Source organism: Parus major, chromosome Z (genome assembly GCF_001522545.3).
Source record: "Parus major isolate Abel chromosome Z, Parus_major1.1, whole genome shotgun sequence".
Classification (NCBI taxonomy): Eukaryota; Metazoa; Chordata; class Aves; order Passeriformes; family Paridae; genus Parus; species Parus major.
In genome coordinates this window covers 61,728,035-61,750,373 of record NC_031799.1, presented here as the reverse complement: position 1 = coordinate 61,750,373, position 22,339 = coordinate 61,728,035, and the positions used below count along the sequence as shown (strand labels likewise).

The following is a 22,339-nucleotide window of genomic DNA, read 5'->3' as shown; positions in this document are numbered from 1 at the left end:
TCAGCAACCAAGCACAGCTAATAAAATACAACAGAATCAAATCTCAGTCCACTAACACTAACCTCCCAAAAGCATATTTTTGAATTTATAGTCCAAGAAATTATTTATGTGGCAAATATACTAACAAGTACTGACTGTTGAGTGTCCCCTAATTAGAAAAAAAAAAGTCTAACACACTTTTTTTCAAGATTTAGAAAGGAACTTCTTGTGACAAACTGTTAATGAGTTACATTGAATTTTGAATCCTCATAATAGCTAAAAAACTTTAATTGCAAAGAAACTGCTTTTTTAATGGCTGTGGTCCTCTAATAGGCTGGAAAAACAGCTTTTCTCTGGTGGTTATGTGATTACAGCAATTACAAAGCTAACTAAAAAAAATATATAATCAACAACTGTAGTAACATCATAAACCAAAATGATCCACAAGGAAAACTCGCCTTGAAGCAGCCAGCAATGACAGGATTTCTATGACACACATCTAGCATTGGTCAGGAACATAAATGAGTATCCAACAAGTACCCATTGAACACCTGTGGGCCAAGAGGGAAGTAGCATCAGCCTATTAATCTGACAGGTGTGGGGAAAGGTGCTGGACAAGCAGCAAAGAGGGCTGCATGGTACAATTCAGCTCAACTACTGAAACTGCAAGTCTCTTAAAATGGAGAAGTATCAGAAACAAATCTGTCATGCCCTTTTTACACTGCATGTTTCGGTGTGATATATTTTCAGCTTTTAGTAGAGTGTTGATATTAATGAAGTTTTTAACTTTTTTTTAAGTTTTTTTAAAAGGGGGAAATTAAACATGATAAAAATGGAGGCTTACTTCATGTCTACTGTGTTGTAATAAGAAGTAATGGTGTTGAAGGAGTAAATATGCTCAGCAAGAGAAAAATGAGAGTGTCTAATCAAACACAAACCTCATTTTCATAAACTAAACACTACAGTTTGATTTATCAAATGAAGTAACAAACACGTATCTCACACCAAGATGGATTTCTGATCAGTGGAAACATCAACATAGGAACACAGTGTGGGACTCCTTTCCTAGTGTTTACAAGGTCTGTAAATTTAGATTGTAAACAGATCAAATTCTTAGTACCCCACATTTTGTTATTTTTCTTCAATCATATTATTAGTAATTTGTTTTTAAAGACAAATGCTAAACAGCACAATCATTTGAAAAGCAATTATTCTCTGAACTTGGCAGGTGAGTTTTATATACTTTCATTTAAAGACCTGCAAAGCACTCAGTGATGAAATAACACTGACAATATATTTCCTCTTAAATCCAGAGTTTAAATCAAAGTTTAGGCTAAGAACAAAGACCTGCAAGAATGGATGTATTTCATATAAAGTGTAATAAAATTCAAATAAAGCAGAAATTTCAACTCCACTATAAATGTGACTAAGCACACTCCAATAGTATAGTCAAACAGTATAGTCAAATAGTATAGTTTTCATACAGAAAAAATAAAGCTGTTTTTCATATTAAAAAGAAACTAAGCTCTGGTGATTTCTTTTGGGCTGTTCTGTCAGCACCTTGGAAAATATATTTGATTGCTGGACAGCACAACAGATGAATTTCAAGCTATAGTTCATTTTTGAGGGCTAGTTTATGAGAAAACTGGAAAAATACCTAAGTATATTGGTTTTATCCATGGAATGATAATTAACAAGAAAGTTAATTATTTAATAGAATTCTTCTGGACAAGAAGCTGATGATCTTGACATCATTTCACCTAAGCAGGAAGAACAACACTAGAAGTGAAAAGAAACCAAGACGACTGAAAAAAAGGGGAATAAAAAAAAATTGAGTGTGCTTATTTAGATTTTCAATTTGATACTTCCCCATAAAAAGGCTTCAGTAAATACACTGATAAAGAAATAAAAATGTATCTACATTTTACTGTTTTCTCCTGCAACAAGTAAGTTCGTTCTAATCCAAGAAATCAAAGACATTTAAATATTAGAGCTCCTGCAAGCTGAAACACAAATTGCAATATTAATAATGCAAGGAATCCATCAGTATCTCAGGAAAACCCGATCTCATGGGATTTACTTTAAACTGCTTTGTTGACTCTGCTAATAGATTCTCTGTTAAGGTGCTACGCAGAAAGAGGCAGGAACAGCTTTTTGCCACTTTATTTTTGGATGACAGCCTAATCAGAAGACTAGACTGAAACACATGCTAACACATGGTAAGTAGCATCTATTAAATAACTATTCTGATTTACAGCTGCTTTCAACCACTGCTTGTACTAGTTTCCAAAGAGCAAGCATATAGAACACTTCACTGCTTTTCCTGCTGTTTACATACCAACTGAACCCATAGCAATGGGCAATCTGGCAAACTGCAATGCTGTAAGGTGCACATGCACAGACTGAAACATACTTGAGTAGTTTCAAAAATTTAAACTCCATTTTCACATGATTCCAATGCATGGAATTAATAATGTCAACAAACGATGTTAACTAGAAACTGCTACTGAGTTTTACAAATTTGATGAGCACTGCAATTTTTTTACTAAGTAAAAGGCATCTGGCACTGACAGTTTCAAATTTAAAATATGTATCACTTTCAACACAAAAATACATTTAGAAAAAGTTGTTCTCATCACCCAGGGCAGTTTTTCTCCAGCACTTTCATTTCATTTTCAAACTCTACAGCAATGCAAAGCTGAGGTTCGCCTACAGGCCATAGTCAATCCTTGCCCACTATAAATGACAGAGTAACTTACCATGGTCAGTTCAGGCCCTGTAAATCCCTTCAAACTGAAACAACTTCTCCTCCCCAAACTCACTGAAGAATATGCTGAGCTAGAACAGACCTGTCAGGGTAAGAGTCCAGCTCCTGGCCCTATGCAGGACGCTCCAAGAGTCGCACTATGTACCTAAAAATATTGTCCAGAAATCAGACAGGCTTGATGCTGTGATCATCTCCCTGCAGAGCCTTTTCCAGTGCTCAGCCATCCTCTTGGTGAAGAATTTTTTCCTGGTACCTAACCTAAATCTCCCCTGACTCAGCTGCATGCCATTCCCTGGTCCTGTCATTGGAGAGTGAAGAGTTTGTATAAAATTTCTATCAAACACCCAGACTGACCAAGCTAGCAAACCCAGCTAGGGAAGTTACTTCTCGCACAAGGGTGAAGTGGCACTGCCAATTAAGCTCGATAGTATGTGACTCTGCTTCTTACCTAAAAAGCTAAGTACACCTAAGCAGTACAGCCTTTGGTCTCTGGGAAAAATGAGTGAGCTCACACAGCAGCTAACAATATGTAAGCAGAGAAAAGGTTCTACTTAAATGCTACAGCAGCACCACAATGATAAGTTATACACATTCTAGAAATTAAAAAATGCTGTTTGACCAACTCCAACTTGTGGCCGAGATGTTTGATCTGTACAGCAATGTACTGAGATTACAGCAGAGACAAAATAAAACTCAAATTGTACTTCAGAGCCACCACAATAGGAATCAATGTTCTGCCACAATAGTTTTGTCTGACAACTACCACAAGAATTCCCTGTAAAGAAGCACAAAGCTCTCAACTTCAGATTTACCCCATCTGTTACCACATGTTGCCTCCTAATATCAGCTGAAGGTTTTGAAGTAAGAGTTCATGGATGACAAATGTAAAAGTCAAGATTTTTCAAGCCTCAGTCATGAATCTCTTTAGATCTGACATAAACTACCTCTTCCATAACCAAAACCCATTAGCAGCTAGCATATAAGAGAAAAAGCTGAATTGCTACTTTGGAGCAATTGCAAAACTAACTGTGAGTTCTCCCATAGATCTACTATCAGAGTACACACGCAGTATTTAATCAATTTTTTATCTTACATAGGGCACTATTAGCGCTAGAAAAATTGCAGAAAGTTCACTTGCAGATAAAACATTTTTAAAGGTGTATGTATCTTTAGGTAAGTCAGTTCAAGACAAAATATAAACCATCTACACTCCACATTCTTCCACTACAGTCTTTACTAGTGAAACTAAATGGCTGGTGGAAGAGACTCTAAAATGTACTTTAAGATGATGGGGTTGATTAATTAGTAAGAACCAATAAACATGGAATTCTTATAGCACTATAACCTTCTAAGACTTAACCAGTATACCTCTTCCTAAAGTACCTAAAACCCCTGCATCAATGACTAGTTTGGCACTGTAAATAAGGCAATATTTACAAAGCGACCCTCGCATGTGCAACTAAGCTTTTTTTAGGAATTGTCTTAGAACTGCTGTCTGAAACCAAGGTTATACTTTACTATTTCAGAATAAATTCTTACTGCAATTAAGCTCAACTGCACTAGAGGTTAAGTCTGCCTCCTTCCTTCCACAATGAAGAACGAAAGCCTTACTTCCTGCTGTCATGGAGTCCTTCCTTTCACCTACCACAGACACATTCTGAGAATCTGCTTACCTGCAAACCTTACCTCACTCAGCACAACTGAGTTTCTGAAGTCTCTTACTTGAAAGATTTACATATATTGTAACACCCAGTGGCAGAACAACAAAAAAAAAATTACTGGTTTACCTGGTATTACTTTGTGAAGCTTATGAATATACTCTTTTCCAACATCTTGTATTACAAATAAAAACTTTCTTGATTGAAAAATAAATTCCACTGAGTTCATAAAAAATTCTCTACTTTTGAAACAAAGCTTTTCATTACTCCATAAACTCTGTTTTAGATTTGTGCAACACTGTAAGTCCATATAAATATAAGTTTTAAGACACTATACCATCTTTCTTTTGGAAAGTTCTTTATAATTTCACTAATAATTGGCTGGTAGCAGGAATCCCTCTCAGACTTTCCCTCTTCACTCCAGTCTCTCACAAATTGTTTCAATGTGGACTTTAGTTTATCCATGTCAAATGTTGAAGCTGGTGTAATCTTCCCGCTTCCCTGAATAAAGTGGAGAGAGAAAAAAAAAAAGTTAATGGAAAACATACCAAGTATCTGGAGTCTTGTGGGGGAGGGAGGAGGAGAAGCAAATCATGAAGAGAAAAAAAAGCCATGCTACAAGAACTGGTGGGAGTATCAGCTGACAAAGCACTTCCCTTTCACTCCTGGGACCCAGGCTAAAATCCACCTTAATATCCTAAACAAAATGAGTTTGCTGGCCTCTCTTTGGTGTTCAAAAGTTCACTTTCCACATCAAAAAAATGATACACAGCAAAGCACAACTGGTAGTCCTTATTCATGAAAGGATCAGGGCTGACCCAGTGCAAAGGCTGAACTGCTTACCCTGAAAAATGGATCCCCTTAGATACTGATTAAGGCAAAACTGAGAAGCTTACACTACAGCTGCCCATTATTGTATCTTGCCTGTATCCAAGGAGGACTTCAGTTTCCATCTCTCTCAGTCCTTTAAGTCTTGGTGTCATTTTTTTTATAGAAAGTAGGTCAAGCAGTAAAAAAGTGTTTACAAATAACATTAAAAATACTTACAATCTAGAATTGCAACCAATTGACAATGTTGTAACATACAAGAACCTACAGTAAGACACACAATATTATTTATATTCTATATAGGTAACAGAAAAAAATAATTTTAAAATGTAACCAGGGTAAAGCTAAACTCTGGAGTGAAAACAATGATTTGCCAGATTCAGTTAGTTTTTCACAATGATTCGTCAGATTCAGTTAGTTTTTGTAAGTGCAACTAACAGAACTAACAACAAACAGCTTCATTAAGGATCAGCTCTGCAAAATGTGAAAGACAAGAGCAAGAAAAGTGCAAACAGGAAACAATAAAACAAGGAAAGCAAAAGAAAAGAAAGTTGGAGGTTTGAGGTATTAAAAACAAATGTAGAAAATCCCAAAGCATACAGAATTTAATTTTGAAGCAAGAAAAAAGTCCATTTTTAACATACATCTTCTCCATATTCCTTATTTTCAAACATATGAACACAGTCATTCACAATGGTTTGTAGTATTTCTTGATTATGATCAATGCACTTCCGAATCTTGTCAAGGTGAGGAAGAAATTGAGGAAGAAGACTCTGTTGGTTAGCTGGGAGAGACTTAAACTGCCTCTCTGTTCTGTTCACTCGTTCATGCATATTCGTTCTAAAAAGCAAAAGTTTTAAATATTTAGAAGCAATATACACACAGGTAAATAATTCACTCTAAGCTGTTCCAATTACAATTATTAATTTTGTTTTATACAAAGAAAGGGACCGGACTTTGTAGTTCCCTACCAGAAAACAAGTTTTCTAGAACTTTTTAAGCAAATTTTTTTTTTAACCTCTAGTTCTACATTACCACTCTATGCTAATACATTCCAGTTTAAGAGGACTCTTCTCTCCTCCTTTCCGTTTCAACATCAGCCACTCATTTCCAGAGCAGGTGATCACTACCTTGACACATGGATCTCTGAAACTTAACAGCCATCCATCTCCCAGGTCTGTTTCACAAATCCAATTTAAACTGAATTAATCTGAATGCAATGGTAAGCTTCAGTTACAGAAACAACAAGATGTGGTGTGGGAATTAGGATACTCAAAATCTATTGCTTTCAGGAGAACTGTAAAAGTCTCAGCTGGTTTATACCAGAGTTCTGGCAGCCACATGAAGATACTAAGCTACCTTTTTTCAACAGCATATTCCCCATAAGTACTGTGAACATGATCATGTGACTGATTGAAGCTAAAAATAATTTTCCACTCCTCCACGATAAAAGTTTCATAAAAATGGTGACTCTTCCTAGATTTTGCTAGATTTGATTGCTGTAAAAACTGACAGAAGTACAATTGCTATATAAAAGCGCAGTCATGATGACTCTAGAGAGAGAATTCTGTAAGAGATACTGACCCTTTTGACCACCAAATAATTTCAGGTGTTCAGAAGTTTCCTAAGCCTTGTGTCAATACACAGCAGCACAAAACTGAAAAAACTAGCCATTATGAGAGACAGCTGCAATTGCTGGCATTTTAGTTACAACTTCATTCTGGAAATTTGAACAGGTAATATCTCATTCATGTGTTACTGAGAAGGGCTTGTTCACTGCAACAGCTACACTGGTTTAAAATTACATTCAAGGACAAGAAAAAGAAAATAAACATGAGAAAACAAACTGATGCTTTACAGAAAGTACAACAGCTTAGCTCAACATCTTCCTGGAAAGGTTTATCTGCAAAAAACCTTTGAACCTCACTCTTCACCCTTTTATGCCAAATCACAACCATCTAGCAGAACAAGTAATTCACTGAAATCAGAAAAACTACAAATAATGAAGTTATCTCTGTTTATGTCTAGAAGACAAGAACAAGACCTGGACTCATCTGAAAATGTGTCACTTTCTTAATCATAGAGATGTTTCCAAGTTAACTGAAAATATCTGTATAAGCAAACAAAAATTCCATTTATTAAGTTTCGAGATAAGCAATTTCATCTAAATTTTGAATTATTTTTTTGAGACAGAGGTAATTTCAGTGAATTTCTGTACTGGAAATTTGAGTCACATCCTTTTCTTTTTACTGAAACAAGCATTCAAAAGCAACCCAAAGCTACAGCTCAACAGAAGTCTGAGAAAGACATTCCCAGCTTCTAAGGCCTAAGGTTACGATTATATCACTAATATAAATAAATTACGAGTCAGAACTGCAGTAGTAGCAACTGGTATTAGACACTCTTAACTAACTAGGTCTTTGCTATGTGCAACTGAATTACAGAATATACAATGGAAGAGACATCGAAGACTCATTCTGACCAACCACCTGCTCAAACACTTGTCCTGGAAAACAAATCAAACTTACACGGAAGAACTTCAAACAGAAGAAGTTATATAAATATCACCCACTCCTACCAAGAACCTCACTACCATGTACATATTATGCTTGTGCTACATTGACAAGGGTCTAGCACTTAGTGATGAGCCACGTGATGGAGCTTCATTAGCTGAAGTACAAACCTGCCTTCCAAACCTAGAAACAGGAAATGGTTGACCAAAATACTGATGAGGACTGGACTTTTCCAGCCTGGCTCCATTACCTTGCAATACGAGTAACTTGCTTCTTCGTCTACCAAACGGATTCAGTCCTAAAACCAGATGTCCACACCACCGCTAGCTCATTCCCATGGAGCCAGCAAATCCCCTTCTGATCCAACGGATGTAATAAAAAACGTCATCCGCTACCCCTAGAAATAGTTCTTACCTCTTCTACAAAGTAAAATGTCTTTCAAGAATTTCCACCCATAATCGAAACACCATTTCGTATTTCTTTGCCAGCAGGAGACACTATTGTTTCGAAGGCTTTACAGTGTCTTAAGAGCATTCTCTCTCCTAAAAGATACTCAAGACACACTTTTCAGGCTCGATGATTTCTTTTACTCTCTCAAACTAGAAGGCAACAAAGCGCCTTTGCGCGTTTCCCCAAAGGAAAGGGGTGTAGACGCCCCTTCCCGACTCGGGGCCCTGCGCGGTGCTGCGCACGGAGCGCAGACCGGGAGGCGCCGCTCGCAGAGCGCCCGGCTCCGGGGCCGCTGCGAACCCTGCGGAGGCCGCTCGGCGAGCGGAGAGACCTCCGCAGGGCCCCACGCCCAGGGGACAGGCCTTAATTACCCGTAATATCGGAAAGCGTTGATGATCCTCCGAAAGTGTTCCCGTTCCAGACGTTCCTCCTCCTCCACCGCCCTGGCCGACGCCGTCGTCAGCGCCCTGGGTTCTAGAGGCTGCCGCCTCCGCCGCTCGTCGCTCAGCGGTGCAGCCTGCTCCGTCTCGGCCTCAGCGCCCATGCCGCTCGCGGTCTCTCCCGACCACGGCAGCTGCTCCCGCTCCTCCTCGCGGCCTCGCCGCAGCCCCCTGCGCATCACCTTGGCGGGCGGCTCCCTCTCGCCCTGGGGACGAGGCCTTGGCAGCGGCGCTTTCCGGGACACGGCGCACGTGGCCGACATACCCCGCGCCCTCCTGCGCCCGCGGGCACAGCCGGCGCGCACGCGCACCGCTACCCTTCCGGCCCGGCGCAGGAGGGTATCGCGAGAGGGGGCGGGGCCAGGGCCAGGCACTCGACCTCGGCAGATGGGGGCCCGCGTTCCGAGCCGGTGTCACAGGGATGGGGAGCAGAGCGCTCCCGAGCTCCCGAACCGGTGTCACAGGGATGGGGAGCAGAGCGCTCCCGAGCCGGTGTCACAGGGATGGGGGGCAGAGCCTGACACAGCGCTCCCGAGCTCCCGAGCCGGTGTCACAGGGATGGGGGGCAGAGCCTGGCACAGCGCTCCCGAGCCGGCTGGTGTCGCAGGGGACACTGCCCGTGGCGTGGTGCCTGTCCCCGCCGTGTGAAGCGGCACGGCGGGGCTCCCCGATGAAGACTCCAAGCGTACCGAGGGAGGATGCCCAGCCGCCGGGCCCCTCGGGGGTACCCGGGCACAGGAAGGACCGGCTCGGCTCGCAAACCCCGACTTTCCGCCCAGCTGCCCGCTCCAGGCTGGAGTCAGGTACACGTCCAGCCCCGCTGGCCCGGCAGCCAGGGCAGCGAGGTCACTGAACTATAAGAGGCACTACTTCACACTCTGCGACAAACCGAAGATGGGTGATGTTTCCTGGGAGGGTGGGCAAGGACCAGCTATGAGGAGGGAAAAGCAAGGTGTCTAACCATACGTCAGTCACTAAATACTAGATTTCCCCCCACAACAGACTTTGGCCTGGATGATAGGCATATCCTCCTACACCTGACAAAACTTGTTCGACCAGGTGCAGACACCGTATCACGCAGCAAGCCACACCTTTTATCTTTCCACTGTGCTTTGAGAAGAGGTGGCTGATACAAGCCTGATACCTCATTTGTAAGGGCCTGTCCCCTCAGTCTTAAAAACTAAGAGCACTACCATACCTCCTGTTTGTCTAAAGACAGGGGCAGTAATTTACAAATCCAAGTAATGCAACAGGAATAGGAAAGGTTTTTGGCATTGCACTATATTAGGAACAGCAAAAGTACAACACAGACTCTTAGCTTGGTTGCACAAGGGAGCAAGTTTTATTCTTCTATATCTTGTTTTATAGAGAGTTCTGAGAAGGTCCAAAAGATAAACCTCTCATTGGTCATCCACAAAAAACACACCACCATCACTGGACAGTTAGGAACACCACCCCTTGACCGTTTCTTGCAAGAAAACAACAAGGTGACAAACAACACCTGCAGAGGTTGTTTTCCTTCTCCAAGGACTGTTTGGATTCCTCCTTATGATTTCTCAGGCCAGAGTGAGAAAGTTGTGTCACTTAGTTTCACACAAGCTCAAGCTAATGCCTGAAGCCTAAAAATATTTTATTTGACCATTATCAGTTCCCACATTTTGGCACATTAACTTCTCTGTGGAAGTAGGAGCATCAGCTTCCTAAAATAAAGACTTTCACTTTACTCTCGGGCTGCTCCTACTCTCTTGTAACTACAGTAACTGACCAGGCAGTGAATGACAGAGAGAAACCAGACATACTCAGTTTGATGGACAGAAGAGTCTGATTTACAGTGATTTACATACCAAGTGGGTATGTAAATTAGGATACACCTTGTGTGTGATAAAACCAGCATCTGAATCAATGATACATAAGTCTAGAAAGAAATTCAGCTTTTAGACTTAGAATGATAGAGTGGGAACCATAAGCTCTGAGAGATAAAAGGTTTGTTCCTACTACATCTGTGTTTATGACTTGTCATGTTGTGTTATTTTCACATCAGAAAACAACTTTCTAAATATCAAACTAATAATATACTTTTATTTCTGTCTTTATACAAAAGCCATTGGCCTTTTATAGGACACCACCACCTCTATCACTCCACATTTCTGAATATATGCAAGACACTTAGCAAAGCTTTCTTTCAGCTGTGACAGCCCAAAACTGCTGCCAGCAGATGACACCACTTCCAGAAAATTACCTATTTGCTAAAGAACCACAGGCTTCTATCATGCAGGTCTCCCCATGCACTTCACAGCCCTGGCAATCAAAAGGCATTCACCAGAGCAAACTAGACAAAAAAGAGATTTTTTCTGTCAAGGGCTGTATCATCTTCAAACCAAAAGCATTCTGCCAACATGCCACATTACAGGCCAGCTCTACAAGCTTTTATAATGGCACCTGAAATACTTTATCCACCAAACAGACTCAGAAGAGTTCATTATCTTTTATGGCTGAGTTTTTGCAGCAACTGACAAGAGCTCATAATCTGGGCACATCAGGTGAGCCTGGTCAGTTTCTACAGTCCATCCATGATAAAGCACTGCTTCCATTTTTTTTTTCTTTTTTAATTACTTCTTATGGGTGAAGTGTCAATGAACCTTCTGCATCCCTTTTGAACTTGCTGGTCCTGCCATCCACCTTTGGCATTACATCTCAGAAGGTCAGTGTCTGCTGCATAAAGTATCATCTCTATCCATGTGAAATATCATTAATATAAATTGGTCCATCTATTTCAAATGAAAAAGTGCCCTCCAGACTAGTATTTGTAAAATTTAGTGAATACCAGTTCTGCATCCACTTGACTCACAGCTTTCAAGATGTTGTAAACAATGGCCCATTTTCCCCTTGGTCTTCTCTCCACAGTGAGTGGTCCCACCATTTTCAGTCTCTCCTTTCAAAGCAGCTTCTACATTCCCTTGACATTTAGTCAAGTCATTTGGCCTCTTTTAACTCCACTATGGCCTTCCTCTAAATGTAGAAACCAGAACTGCTCAGCTCTGAAAACATAGGTCCACTGGTCTTACACAGAAGCCATGTAAGATCACCCATTTTGTTTGCCAAAAAACAAAACAAAACAAAATTTAAAAAAATTTATGCAGCTCCCAGCTGTGGCATGGTTACAGAAGAATTGTGAAAGATCTATGCCCTGAGCTCTTACTACAAGATGCTGAAGCACAAGTTCAGTTCATGTATATTCTAATAATGATTTATACCACAAATGCATAGATCTGCACTGGAGCTCATTTACCATTTTTTCCCTGTAGGAGGATCAGACAAAACTGAGCTCCTTGCCACAGCACCAATGTTGGACTACTTGAGAGTAAAGTCAGGTGATACCATTGTTCATTCCATTCTCTCTACTGAATCACCCCACAGAGCAGGTGGAGGGACCCCACCTTGGAGCAGGACTGTGAAGAGGAAGGAGCAACACGAGCCCCACCCACTAGTGCAGCTGGGAGGCAGGAGGTAGAGAATTCGTGTGGGAAGTCAAGCCCAGGAAGAAGGGAGGGGTGGGGGAAAGGTATTTTATGATTTGTTCTTTATTCTCATTATTTCTGATTTTATTGGCAGTAAATAAAAATAATTTCCCCAAACCATGTCTGTCTTGACTGTATGTAAGTAACTGCTGAGTGATCTTCCCGTCCTTATCTTGACACATGAGTCAAGATGCAAATCCATTGCATTTTTTTCCCCTCTCCTGTTGAGGAGGGGGAAGTAATAGAGCAGTTTTGGTAGCTAGCCAAGGTCAGCCCACCACAACCATTCCATGCATTAGTTAATCTCATGCAACTGTACCCTTTCTAAAAGGAAACAAAAACAAAGATACAGTTTACAGTCAGACAGACCATCACAGTGTGATAAATTATTGCATGGATTAAAAATTCGGAAAGATATAAAAGAAATATGTTTGTAATAAAGTGTAATATAAAATGTAAAAAGAACCCCCCCCCTGCTCCGGGTCCGGTCAGAAAAAAAACCCCTTGCTGGAAAAAGGACAGATTGCCACCAGCAATCAAGATAACCAACTCAGGAAAAACCCATCTACTCAGATAAGACTGACAAGATGAGGGCCATCAAGGACACAATAGAACCAGCTCAGAGAATCACCAACCTCCGGACCCAAGCAACGCCCTACAGATTTCTGTAGAGAGCAATCAAGTGACAAAGAGACAGGCTCCAACAAGACGATCACCACCGGACCTGAACACCCCACCTGTCAGACCGGGAGAGGAAGGAGCAATCAGAAATGACAAAAGAGAAGAACACGGCCCAGATACCCATCTGTGCCAGCCCGGATTCCACTACCCTGCCCTGATGAAACCAGTTGAAATACATATAGAGTCTCCTTTGCATATGAGGAGACCCGGCCCAAACCTCAGTTGACTCTATTATTCCAAGCCAGGAAATCTATTCTCTTGACCATCAAGGACACTTGGTGAATGGAACCTGCTTGGAATTTTAGCCCAAGGACATAAAATCTCTATAAAAACCCAAGCCTGGAAACCCTCAGACGTGGATTTGGGAAACCTATACCTCTGGTGTAGACCCTGTCCACCCAGCGCTGCGCTGACTATTTTTATTGTGGTATTTTATCATTGTTGCTTTCCGTTGTTCATTAATAAATCTTTCTTTTCATTTATAAATCAATATTTGCCTTTGCATTTATAACAACAGCATATGAGCAAATGCAAGATGAAGTATTTTTAGTGCAAAATAATAATACAAAATTATATTTGGAAGCACTTTGTTTTAAACACGGCTAAACACAGCTGTAATCCGATAACATCTTTTTCTTTTACATAGATTTAGGACTTTTACAATAAAGTAATACATTTCAATCACTGACCAGTTCAGCTGTCACATATCAAGTAATATAATCCACCCTTTGCTTTCCATGTCTGTAGATTTATTTTTATTTTAGCTAATAAAAATGCAACATATTGTCTAGAAAATATAAGAGTTAATACATTACTTATTCAGCAACAAAATATAATCCCATTTCCTAATTTGTGTAGATACATATACACAAATTCTATAACAAAGCTTTCACATTTGTTTAGCATTCCTGTTTTCTGAACATTTAATTAACAGCATTTGAGTTTCATTGCACTTTCAACATTAGTTACAAATATTAATAACAATTATGTCTTCTCTCCTTCCTCTACCCTGAAGCATGGATTTATTGTCTAGCTATCTGTGCCATCCCAGTCAATCTCTGCAGAATATATGTATTATATCTTGTTAATGATATCCATCTCTGTTCTCTACATCTTATTTCCCCATCTTTTTCCAACAATCCGAGATCTCTTCAGGTTTGTTTCCATTTTCTTAACATCTATTCCCAACTGCTCTAAACAATACACAACACAAAAATTACTGTGCAAACACCAGAGAATATTTATCAAGTCTAAATAAGTTTAGCTGTGATGTATTCAATCAGTTACTAAATAAGCAGCATAACGACTCACATAAACTTACACAGCTAGTTCCTCTAAGCATGTTTATCATAAAAATACCTAAAAATATTAGAGACAATCGCTGTCATTCTTATATGATCATTTCAAATAGCAATCATCCATGCTCAGATATGCTTATTAATCGAACAGAAGTGCATCTTTATATAAACTTTATGGTTTAGTTTTGTGCACGAAAATCTTCATATTCTTTAAAATGTTAACATTCAATCAGATTTAAAGCTCAGCCAAAGCAGGACTGATTAAAGGAATTTCAAAGAACCCACTGCTCATACTCCTAAATGGAGTCCCTGTCTCCATTCCTGAGAGAGAGTTAATAATTACTTACAAAAACTCTTGTATTATGTGAAGTAGCATTATGGTCATACACACAGCATTTTCTCAGTTGTTTGGCTGGCCAGGTATGACAGTCTTGGAGTTTTCAATTCATGTCAAATGGAATCCAGGCTTTCTACGTTATCATGCTGTGACCTGCTAATCTAAAATAAATACAAAGTACATATCTAACCTGTAGTGTTTGCAAGTGACATTGGTGTATATCAGAAAGTAATTCCACCAACACTTTTTATTGATATTTTATCCCATATTCCTTCTCTTCCCTGTTTTTTATTATAATTTTATACAGTGGATTCAACTATGATCTTAAAACATCCCATTTCAAGGAACTCAGTTCTAACTGAAGTTGACTCAGAGTAATGAGCAAACATGGTGTTGTAGCACACAAAGTAATATAGACCTATATAAATCTTGTAGTATTTTCAGATAAAAATATTAACTTCTTGTTAACATGGAATGGGACACATAGATTCAATTTCCAGTAACATTACTTACTTTCTTCCCTCAGCTTGTTTAATTCCTGTATTATATCACTATACACATAGGATAAAAGCTCCTCTTGAGATTTTGTTCCATCCAAATAATCTGAGGAAGAAAAAAGAAGTGTTCATGAGTTATATACCAGCTATCTGTAATGGCAACTGGCAAAGTTTTCAGTATTCCTATAGATGCCACCAGAAGAGAAGAAAAAAATAAAAACTAAGAACAGCACTTCCCCCTTTTACCTTCCCCAAACTTGTTTTACATGTTAAAAAAAACAACATAATGGAAAAGTATTCTAGTTAATAATTAATTTACTTTTTTTGTGATATAAAATCTCCATAAGCCTAATGGTAATTATGTGAGGACAGTGGAACCATGGAATAATTTGGCAAAAAGGTTTCTGTGCAGTAGATAATTTCAGGTTCCTCAGTTTCAGCCTTTCAGTAAGTTCTGGAAGAGCACTGCAGCTCTTATTTTTACTGCACAGCAAGAAGCAGTGTGCTAATGATGAAGCAGCCATCCAACTTCCCTTCTTTTCCCTCTGGTCCCCACTCCAGAAGCAGGTAGTCCAAGAGCGGTGTGAGAACATCACACAAATGTGTGACACTGCCCCAACAGTTCACCCAGCTTTGACACTTGTCATGCACAACTGGTGGCTGTAGTGTGACAAGTCAGCACTAGAAAGTATCTTCAGCGTATTACAAGATCTAACCAGGATTTCAGTTATTTTCTGAAGAACTCTGCCAGTGCATCAGCTATCGTCTCAGAATATTTAGACATATGTGTGTTATCTTAACAAGGTATCTTGTTAAGTGGACTTAATTAGTGATCAGAAGATTTCCATTTTTTGACTTCCTAATTTTCATTATTAAGTAACAAAAACAAAAGCCCTATAGGCTTGACATATAAACCAACAGAAACATCAAAACCTACTAGAGTGCTACAAAAACATTTGAAGAAAATCTTGCCCCCATTTAAAAAAGTCCCACAATTCAACAAAACCTGCACAAGTGCCACACTTAAGCATTTTATAAGTTTAAAATTAAGGATACCATACCAACTTGCATACTTGCATTCTCTTCCAATTCATTTTTATATTTCAAATACATAGGCCACACATGTCCATCGAAGTACCCTGGTGTATCTGCTGGCTGATAGACTCTGGTGCTACACAAAAATACATATGTGTTCCCATATAAGTTTTATATTCTCCTCTAGTGTCAGCTGGTTTAATAATAGCTTTTATCCAAAATAAAAAAAGAAAAGCTGGCTGTATTCTTGACGAAGCCAAGAAGGCCCCTTTGTTTTAATTCAATCTGTGATATGAACTTCTGCTGTCTTTTGCTACCTTATCAATTTCTGCCAATCAAACCACATTTAAGATAAGGTGAAAGTTTGGGGTTTTTAACTGCAGAAGTATTACAGATAAATTAAGGTGTATTGACACTATTACCAAAATAAGCTACTTTTTCACTTTTTATTAGGTATACAGATTTCTCAAGCTTTAAATGATAGTTGTTTAGCCTAGACTATTATTCCATTCTAGACACTAAAGTCTTAGGTGAGTCTAGTAAGAAACCAAGAAAGTGATATCAACCAAAGCCAGTTGGTATCTTCACTCAGCCAGCAGATTCTGACTTTGTGCACGTATATTATTCCAAGCACACAGTATTGCTCCAAATCTAGAGGCAAGCCAGACACTGGTTCTGTAATATACTTTAGATCCACCATAAAATTAATGGACAGTCTAAAAAAAACCATACACAAAACCCACACATGAACATCATTACTCTAACAATAATCATCAATTAAATGCATTTAACCAAGAGTGCGTAGTATTTTTTTTAAAACATTTCTCATTTTAAGCATGGTTTTACTCGTATATGTAATCAGAAATTAAATAATTAATCAGGACAAGAAATTCTCTTTTTAGTGTTTGTAAAACACTAAATACTTTAATAACCACATGCTCTAAAATAAAAACCCAACCAACCAAACCTCAAACTAACAGAGGATAGATGATCTTAACAGCTTACAATTTGCAAGCACTGAAGAAAAGCTAGCTCAAAAGGAATACTTCAGGGGGTGCAGTGACTCTTTTTAAACAGTAAGTCAATAATCTTACCTCCTTCTCCTTTTGCACTCTTCATAAGGAAGGGTTAAAAAATATCTTCTATTCCATAGTTTATTAAGTGGCCTAAGACAACAACAAGATTTAGTTCCTTCTTCCATTTTACAGTAGCTTTTAATTTACCAGGTTACATATTACTGCTTACTCATAATTGTAAAGGAGAAAGCCTTCAACAATCAAAATATAAACGTTCTTCAGTTTGTCCCATGTATCCTGTGTTTCTTCTGCCACCAAACCTGAGCTTGCTGGGCTTTTCATCCAATTGTGAATACTTGCCACCATTTCATCCATATAGAGGGCATCAAGTACTAGATGAAAACAAAGTTAACCATCCCTTAACAAGAATAAACAAAGAATAAAAAGGAAAAACCAGAACCCTTAAGTACCCCTACATTAATCAATAAGAATCAAATAATCCACATACAAATTTAAATGAAGGGGAACAAGATTAGCCCAAAAATTATATCCGTAGTTCTGTTTACTACTGATTTCCCAAAACCAAAGCTTGCACCAGGATTAGGGTATTCCTGTTGAGTGTAGTCTCTCCAAAATTTATGGCATCTAATATTGTCTGAACGGAATTCATAGCTTTTCACTTCATGACACAAACTTCATGGAATGCTCTCTGCTTTCACAAAACTTGTAAAAATTTACTAACCCTGAGACCTCAACCCTTCTGTCAATTTCAGAAGCGGGAGTGGACGCTCAACATTTTTTGCTTTGGGTTTTTTATAAGGCTCATTAGATGGGCATAGAGAGAGTTAAAGGAGCATGGTGTACAAAAACAAAACAGCACAATGTAATACCTGTTTTTGTATGCAGACACACAAGAATATATTGAGGAAGTACTGAGAGCTAGAAATAAGGCAGCATTTGGATACCGTAACAGCAAACACGTTTCTAAAGAGCTTTTAAGAGCAGCATTAAACCTGGATATTTGAATAAGAATGCCCATTTCATCCCTCCAGTTTCACATTCCATTTACATGAAGGCTAGAAGTCGAGCCAAAGACTGCATAGCTGGTAATCACCAGTTTTCAGGCACTACTGAAGGGTCTGACCAATATTCTCAGCGATTCCTTTTGTGATCACAAAGTATCAACAGAGATTAGCTACTAAACAAGCAACTGTCTACAAGCAGATATGACCTGATGCAAAATACCGAAAGTGTATCTGGGTCTAGAAATCTCTAAGAATAAATCGAGCCAGTATTAATCATGAACTTAAAAATATATGTTCTTCATGTGAGATCTGACATGAAATAAAGGTGTCAGGACAGACCCAAGTTTTGACTGACTTAGAAAACCCAACAGTGATATCCCATGAGTTCACTAGCAAAGGTGGAGAAAAAAAGAGCCATTACCAAGCAATGAGATTAAGCTTATGACCGTACTGCAAGCCAAGACTTTTAAGGGAACAGCACCATATGCTAGTAAACCAGAGACAAGTGAAGAAACAAAGGAAAATATTCAAAAGAGAAAAGGAAAAGTCAAGCAGTAGCTTGAGCTATTTACTAGTTAAGCAAGTTTTCTAAAATATCTCAGCGAGCCGAATGAAATTAAGAGAAGGATTGCTCTGAAGCAACCACTTGTTCACTGCCTTGCTTGGAAGAGACAGATCGATGGGATGGGGTGGAAGAAGTGTTGAAGCTCAGCACAACAATTTCAGTACAATGTTCAAAAGCAGTGCATCAGAGTTACTGACCATCATACAGCTTAAATCCACGTTCATCTGTTTCTACTTCAGACTCTGGCTGAAGGGGAAAAAATGCAATTTTTTCAAAGTTGTTTTTATGACCATGCTGAGATATATATATACTCTGGTTATAAATGTAAGGGTTGTACACTTTTGTATACAATTAGTTAAATTTATCTTCAACATTAAACTAATATAAACAACTGTTAAAATACCCTACACAAACTTTAATCTTGAACAACAAACACTCTGTATCATATTACTTAAGTTCATTGGAGCTCTACTTGAGAATTAAGAGCTCCTTAACCTTTGGTAACAAACATCCCCAACATCAACACATAAACTGTTTTTCTTTTTTGACTTAGGAGACAAAGAACTATTTATTGTTGTAGTGTAGGCTTAAGAAAGTATCATTAAACTCATAAACACAAAGGATCTTGAAAAATGCATCCATTATACACCCATGTCTTATTTTAAAAGAGTGGCAAAGAAGACTGGAAATTTATTTTGGCTTAGTATGCTCAGTAGTTTGGTCACTTAAATTTCAATTACCCCAGCACTCATTTTATGATTCTTATGAAAGTTACGTTAAGTTACTTTAACATTACTTTAAGCAGCACCAATTTTAAAAGTTCATCAATAGGAGAACTGAAAAAAGAATTGAAATACGCTCAAACCTACTTTTACCTACCAGGTTTTTTCCATAAAAACTGTTACCTTAAAGAAGTCATCTTGAGAGATTATACCACAGTTGGGAAGCATGTTCTTAAGTTTTTCTGCTAGTGTAGTTTTCCCTCCATTTGTTACACTGTTAGAAAACATGGTAATAAGTTCCCCAGAGCAAAAACTAATCTTTTAAACATATGTACAACCTTACACATAAATTTCTATATAATTATACACAAAGAAACAATACAACCTCTCCCAAATTTTAATCACATTAAATACTCTCTACCTCTAGAAATTTTCTACCATGTTCTAACAGTTTTCAATAATCAGTACAGTAAATCAAGCAGTGCCAAAAAAGAAACCTGCACCTGAGATCTCCAACAAACACAGAACAATTTCTTAGGAGTTATATGCTATAAAACCATACAATTATATGTTGCATTTGTAATCCAGTTTCAAAAAAATACATATTCAAAAACAGAAATTGCATCACATCATTCTGAGAAGAAGACTAGTCTTAATATATAGAGGAAATTTAATTTTTTATAACTTACCCCCCAAGGCCAATAACCAATACTTTCATACTTTGTTTTCTCCTCAGTTCTTCCTTTTTACTGTCAAAAACAATAGCCAGTGAAAAATCTTATTTCAGGAACAAGAAGGCAACTATGGTATTAAGAAAGACCAATTATACAGATTATTTATTTTCTCTCCTGTTGTCTATCATTTTTCTTTTTGCAAAGGTACAGTCAGAATCTCAGCTGCTCTAACGCTAACAAAAAACCTGCAGTATATATGCCCCATCAAAAATCCCAATGTACTTTACTTTTGACAGTATTTTAATAATTTGAAAAGAACTCTATGAGACTTAGTTCTAATGATATTAATATCATACAAGTTCCTAAAGAAAAGCACAATCACTAGCTCAAGCATTAGCAATATAAAAAAGACTAGGTAAACAGAAGCTGTTGCAGCAAAACAAACAAAATCATTAAGAAAGAAGCAATTGGCATGCTGAGGAGAAAGATGTTTAAAAATTTCACAAAGATTAGTAACAAAGACTATGTTCAGAAACTCTTATGAACCTGGTTTCATCAATGTAATATTCACTGTGTAATTCACCACTGCCTTTCTGAAGGTATTAACAGCACAGACCATACAAATCCTCCTCCCCTGCTCCACCAGATTAATCTGGAAGCATTAAAACTACTGTAAGAACAGTTTAAGCCATCCTAGCTAACTTAGCATTGAGAAGGACTAGGTAGCAATTGATTTTCCGCTGAAAAGATCAAAGAGTAAACTCTAAAGGTTAATTTGACCACCATATCCCTGCTGCTACCACCATATCCCACCAGCTCTGAGGCCCTGACTGCCTGAACAGTTTCAGTAGTCAGAGCTGCCAGGAGACACAATTCTGCCTTGTCCCAGCTCTTTCCCCTGATCTTTCTTCTGGAATGTGTGCTTGCAGAGTACATAGCGAGCTTTCCCAGAAAAACACTGCAGCTGAAAAACAGTTCTGTGAAGACAGAGGGGTAACAATGTTTTTTAGTTTCACACATCAATTTAACCACACGCAAACACCTTTTTTCATCTGCTCTGTCCTCCTAGGTCACATTTAAACCTATGTCACCTAAGACCTGAAAAGACTGGCAGGTAAAATTCTCCCTGCCTTGAACAAACAAGTATCTGTACCATACTAGTAAAAGGACTGGTACAATGCATCAGTATGAAAAAATCCACACTGTTTCTGTGAAAGTAAACTTTAGATACATGAGGAACCTGCAATACATCTTCTTGCATTTGGTGTAAGGACTAGAAGTTCCACTGTTTCACATGTGTGCGATATGATCTTCACATGCTTTTTAATATACGGTTATGTTTAAAAAAGCACAGCAAAAGACCTATTGACTAGTCCAAGCCATCACCCTTATTGCTTTGCAGAGGTGCAGCTTATCCACAGTAGTTGGCATTTGCAAGTTTTTTAAGTTAGTACACATTGGTTTTCTAAGGATATTATAATTTTCAGATTCAGTGATGCATTGAATTCTTATAGTATAGGCTATCAGTGCAAAGAGAGAAGACAGATAATATGGTCTTAAGAAGTGATGATATTCAGGCTACTTAAAAATAAGATAAAAAACCTCTTTTCTAAAAAATCGCCAGTAGTTTCGTGTTGCAGATGATTACCCTTTGTCCCACAAAGGATGTTATGCAACAAATCGGACAAACACGTTCACCTTTGGACTTTCATTTATGTCATTGTCTACATGCAAATTAATCCCAGTCTATGGCAAAAATTACCATCATAAAAAACCACACCAACTCTTCTGTCGCCCTAACTAATGTGTAAAATAAATCTCAAAAGCAAATTTGTCACAAAGGCTGCTACAAAGAAATCCTAAACTACTCTACCTTGGGTCAGTTTGGCTCTTTAAATAGAGCACAAACCCATGACAACGCTCGCACATCACTGCTGTCACCCCATTTTTAAGGGCATACCGCGGCAAAGCTCCCACGCACGGGGACACCCGGACCCGGACCGGGACCGTCTCTCACGGGAACGGGCCCACACAGCGGGGCTGGCGGAGGTTCCCGGCCTCGCTTCCACCAGTTGCAGCTCCAACACTTCAGCGCCTCCGAAGCTCGCACTTCACTTGGAGCACGCCGCGAGGGTGCTAGGAGCACATCCTTCCCGCCAGCAAGGCTCCGGAGCGCCCGCCTCGTCCGTGCCCTGACGGCGCTGTCCGAGGCGCGCCCACCTCCGAGCAGGGCGGCGGCACCGCGCACACGACACTCCGGCCCACTTCTCAGGAGAAGCCCCCTCTCAGCTGCCGGGGCCACCCCGCCTCCCTCGGGCCGCCCGGCCCCGGCCCGG

General features: G+C 39.1%; 2 protein-coding genes across 4 annotated transcripts in view; both read right to left on the bottom strand.

Annotated features, from left to right (window-relative positions):
* Positions 1 to 14,569, bottom strand: part of CARNMT1 (carnosine N-methyltransferase 1) — a 26,169-nt gene extending 11,600 nt beyond the window's left edge. Inside the window, exons 1-3 of one of the 2 annotated variants that reach the window (XM_019009207.2) lie at positions 14,480 to 14,569; positions 5,877 to 6,072; positions 4,742 to 4,905 (exon numbers count right to left, since the gene is read on the bottom strand). In XM_019009207.2, the coding sequence (XP_018864752.1) occupies positions 4,742 to 4,905; positions 5,877 to 6,072; positions 14,480 to 14,517 (398 nt within the window). In that variant the 5' untranslated portion in view covers positions 14,518 to 14,569. Of the gene's footprint in view, positions 1 to 4,741; positions 4,906 to 5,876; positions 6,073 to 8,566; positions 9,024 to 14,479 lie in introns of those variants that run through there. The other variant, XM_015652495.3, reaches the window with a different exon arrangement.
* NMRK1 (nicotinamide riboside kinase 1) lies at positions 13,364 to 22,339 on the bottom strand. 2 transcript variants are annotated; one of them, XM_015652497.3, is made up of 9 exons: positions 21,964 to 22,339; positions 20,019 to 20,078; positions 19,513 to 19,603; positions 18,805 to 18,853; positions 17,247 to 17,409; positions 17,096 to 17,167; positions 16,028 to 16,137; positions 14,983 to 15,072; positions 13,364 to 14,630 (listed from the first exon to the last, which is right to left on the bottom strand). In XM_015652497.3, the coding sequence occupies exons 2-9, from the start codon at positions 20,045 to 20,047 to the stop codon at positions 14,626 to 14,628; spliced, it is 609 nt and encodes a 202-aa protein (XP_015507983.1). In that variant the 5' UTR covers positions 20,048 to 20,078; positions 21,964 to 22,339; the 3' UTR covers positions 13,364 to 14,625. The 2 variants fall into 2 exon arrangements, with proteins under 2 accessions (XP_015507983.1, XP_015507982.1); XM_015652496.2 differs by lacking the exon at positions 21,964 to 22,339 and adding an exon at positions 21,877 to 21,960.

Excerpts from the sequence above, each read along its gene's own strand:
- NMRK1 (XM_015652496.2), bottom strand. The coding sequence starts at position 21,932 with ATGTGCGAGCGTTGTCATGGGTTTGTGCTCTATTTAAAGAGCCAAACT. Across the intron at positions 17,410-18,804 it reads TGGATTTAAGCTGTATGATG|TACTTGATGCCCTCTATATG; the intron begins GTCAGTAACTCT and ends GTTTTCATCTAG. Across the intron at positions 17,168-17,246 it reads TTTCTCCTTTACAATTATGA|GCCACTTAATAAACTATGGA; the intron begins GTAAGCAGTAAT and ends TTGTTGTCTTAG.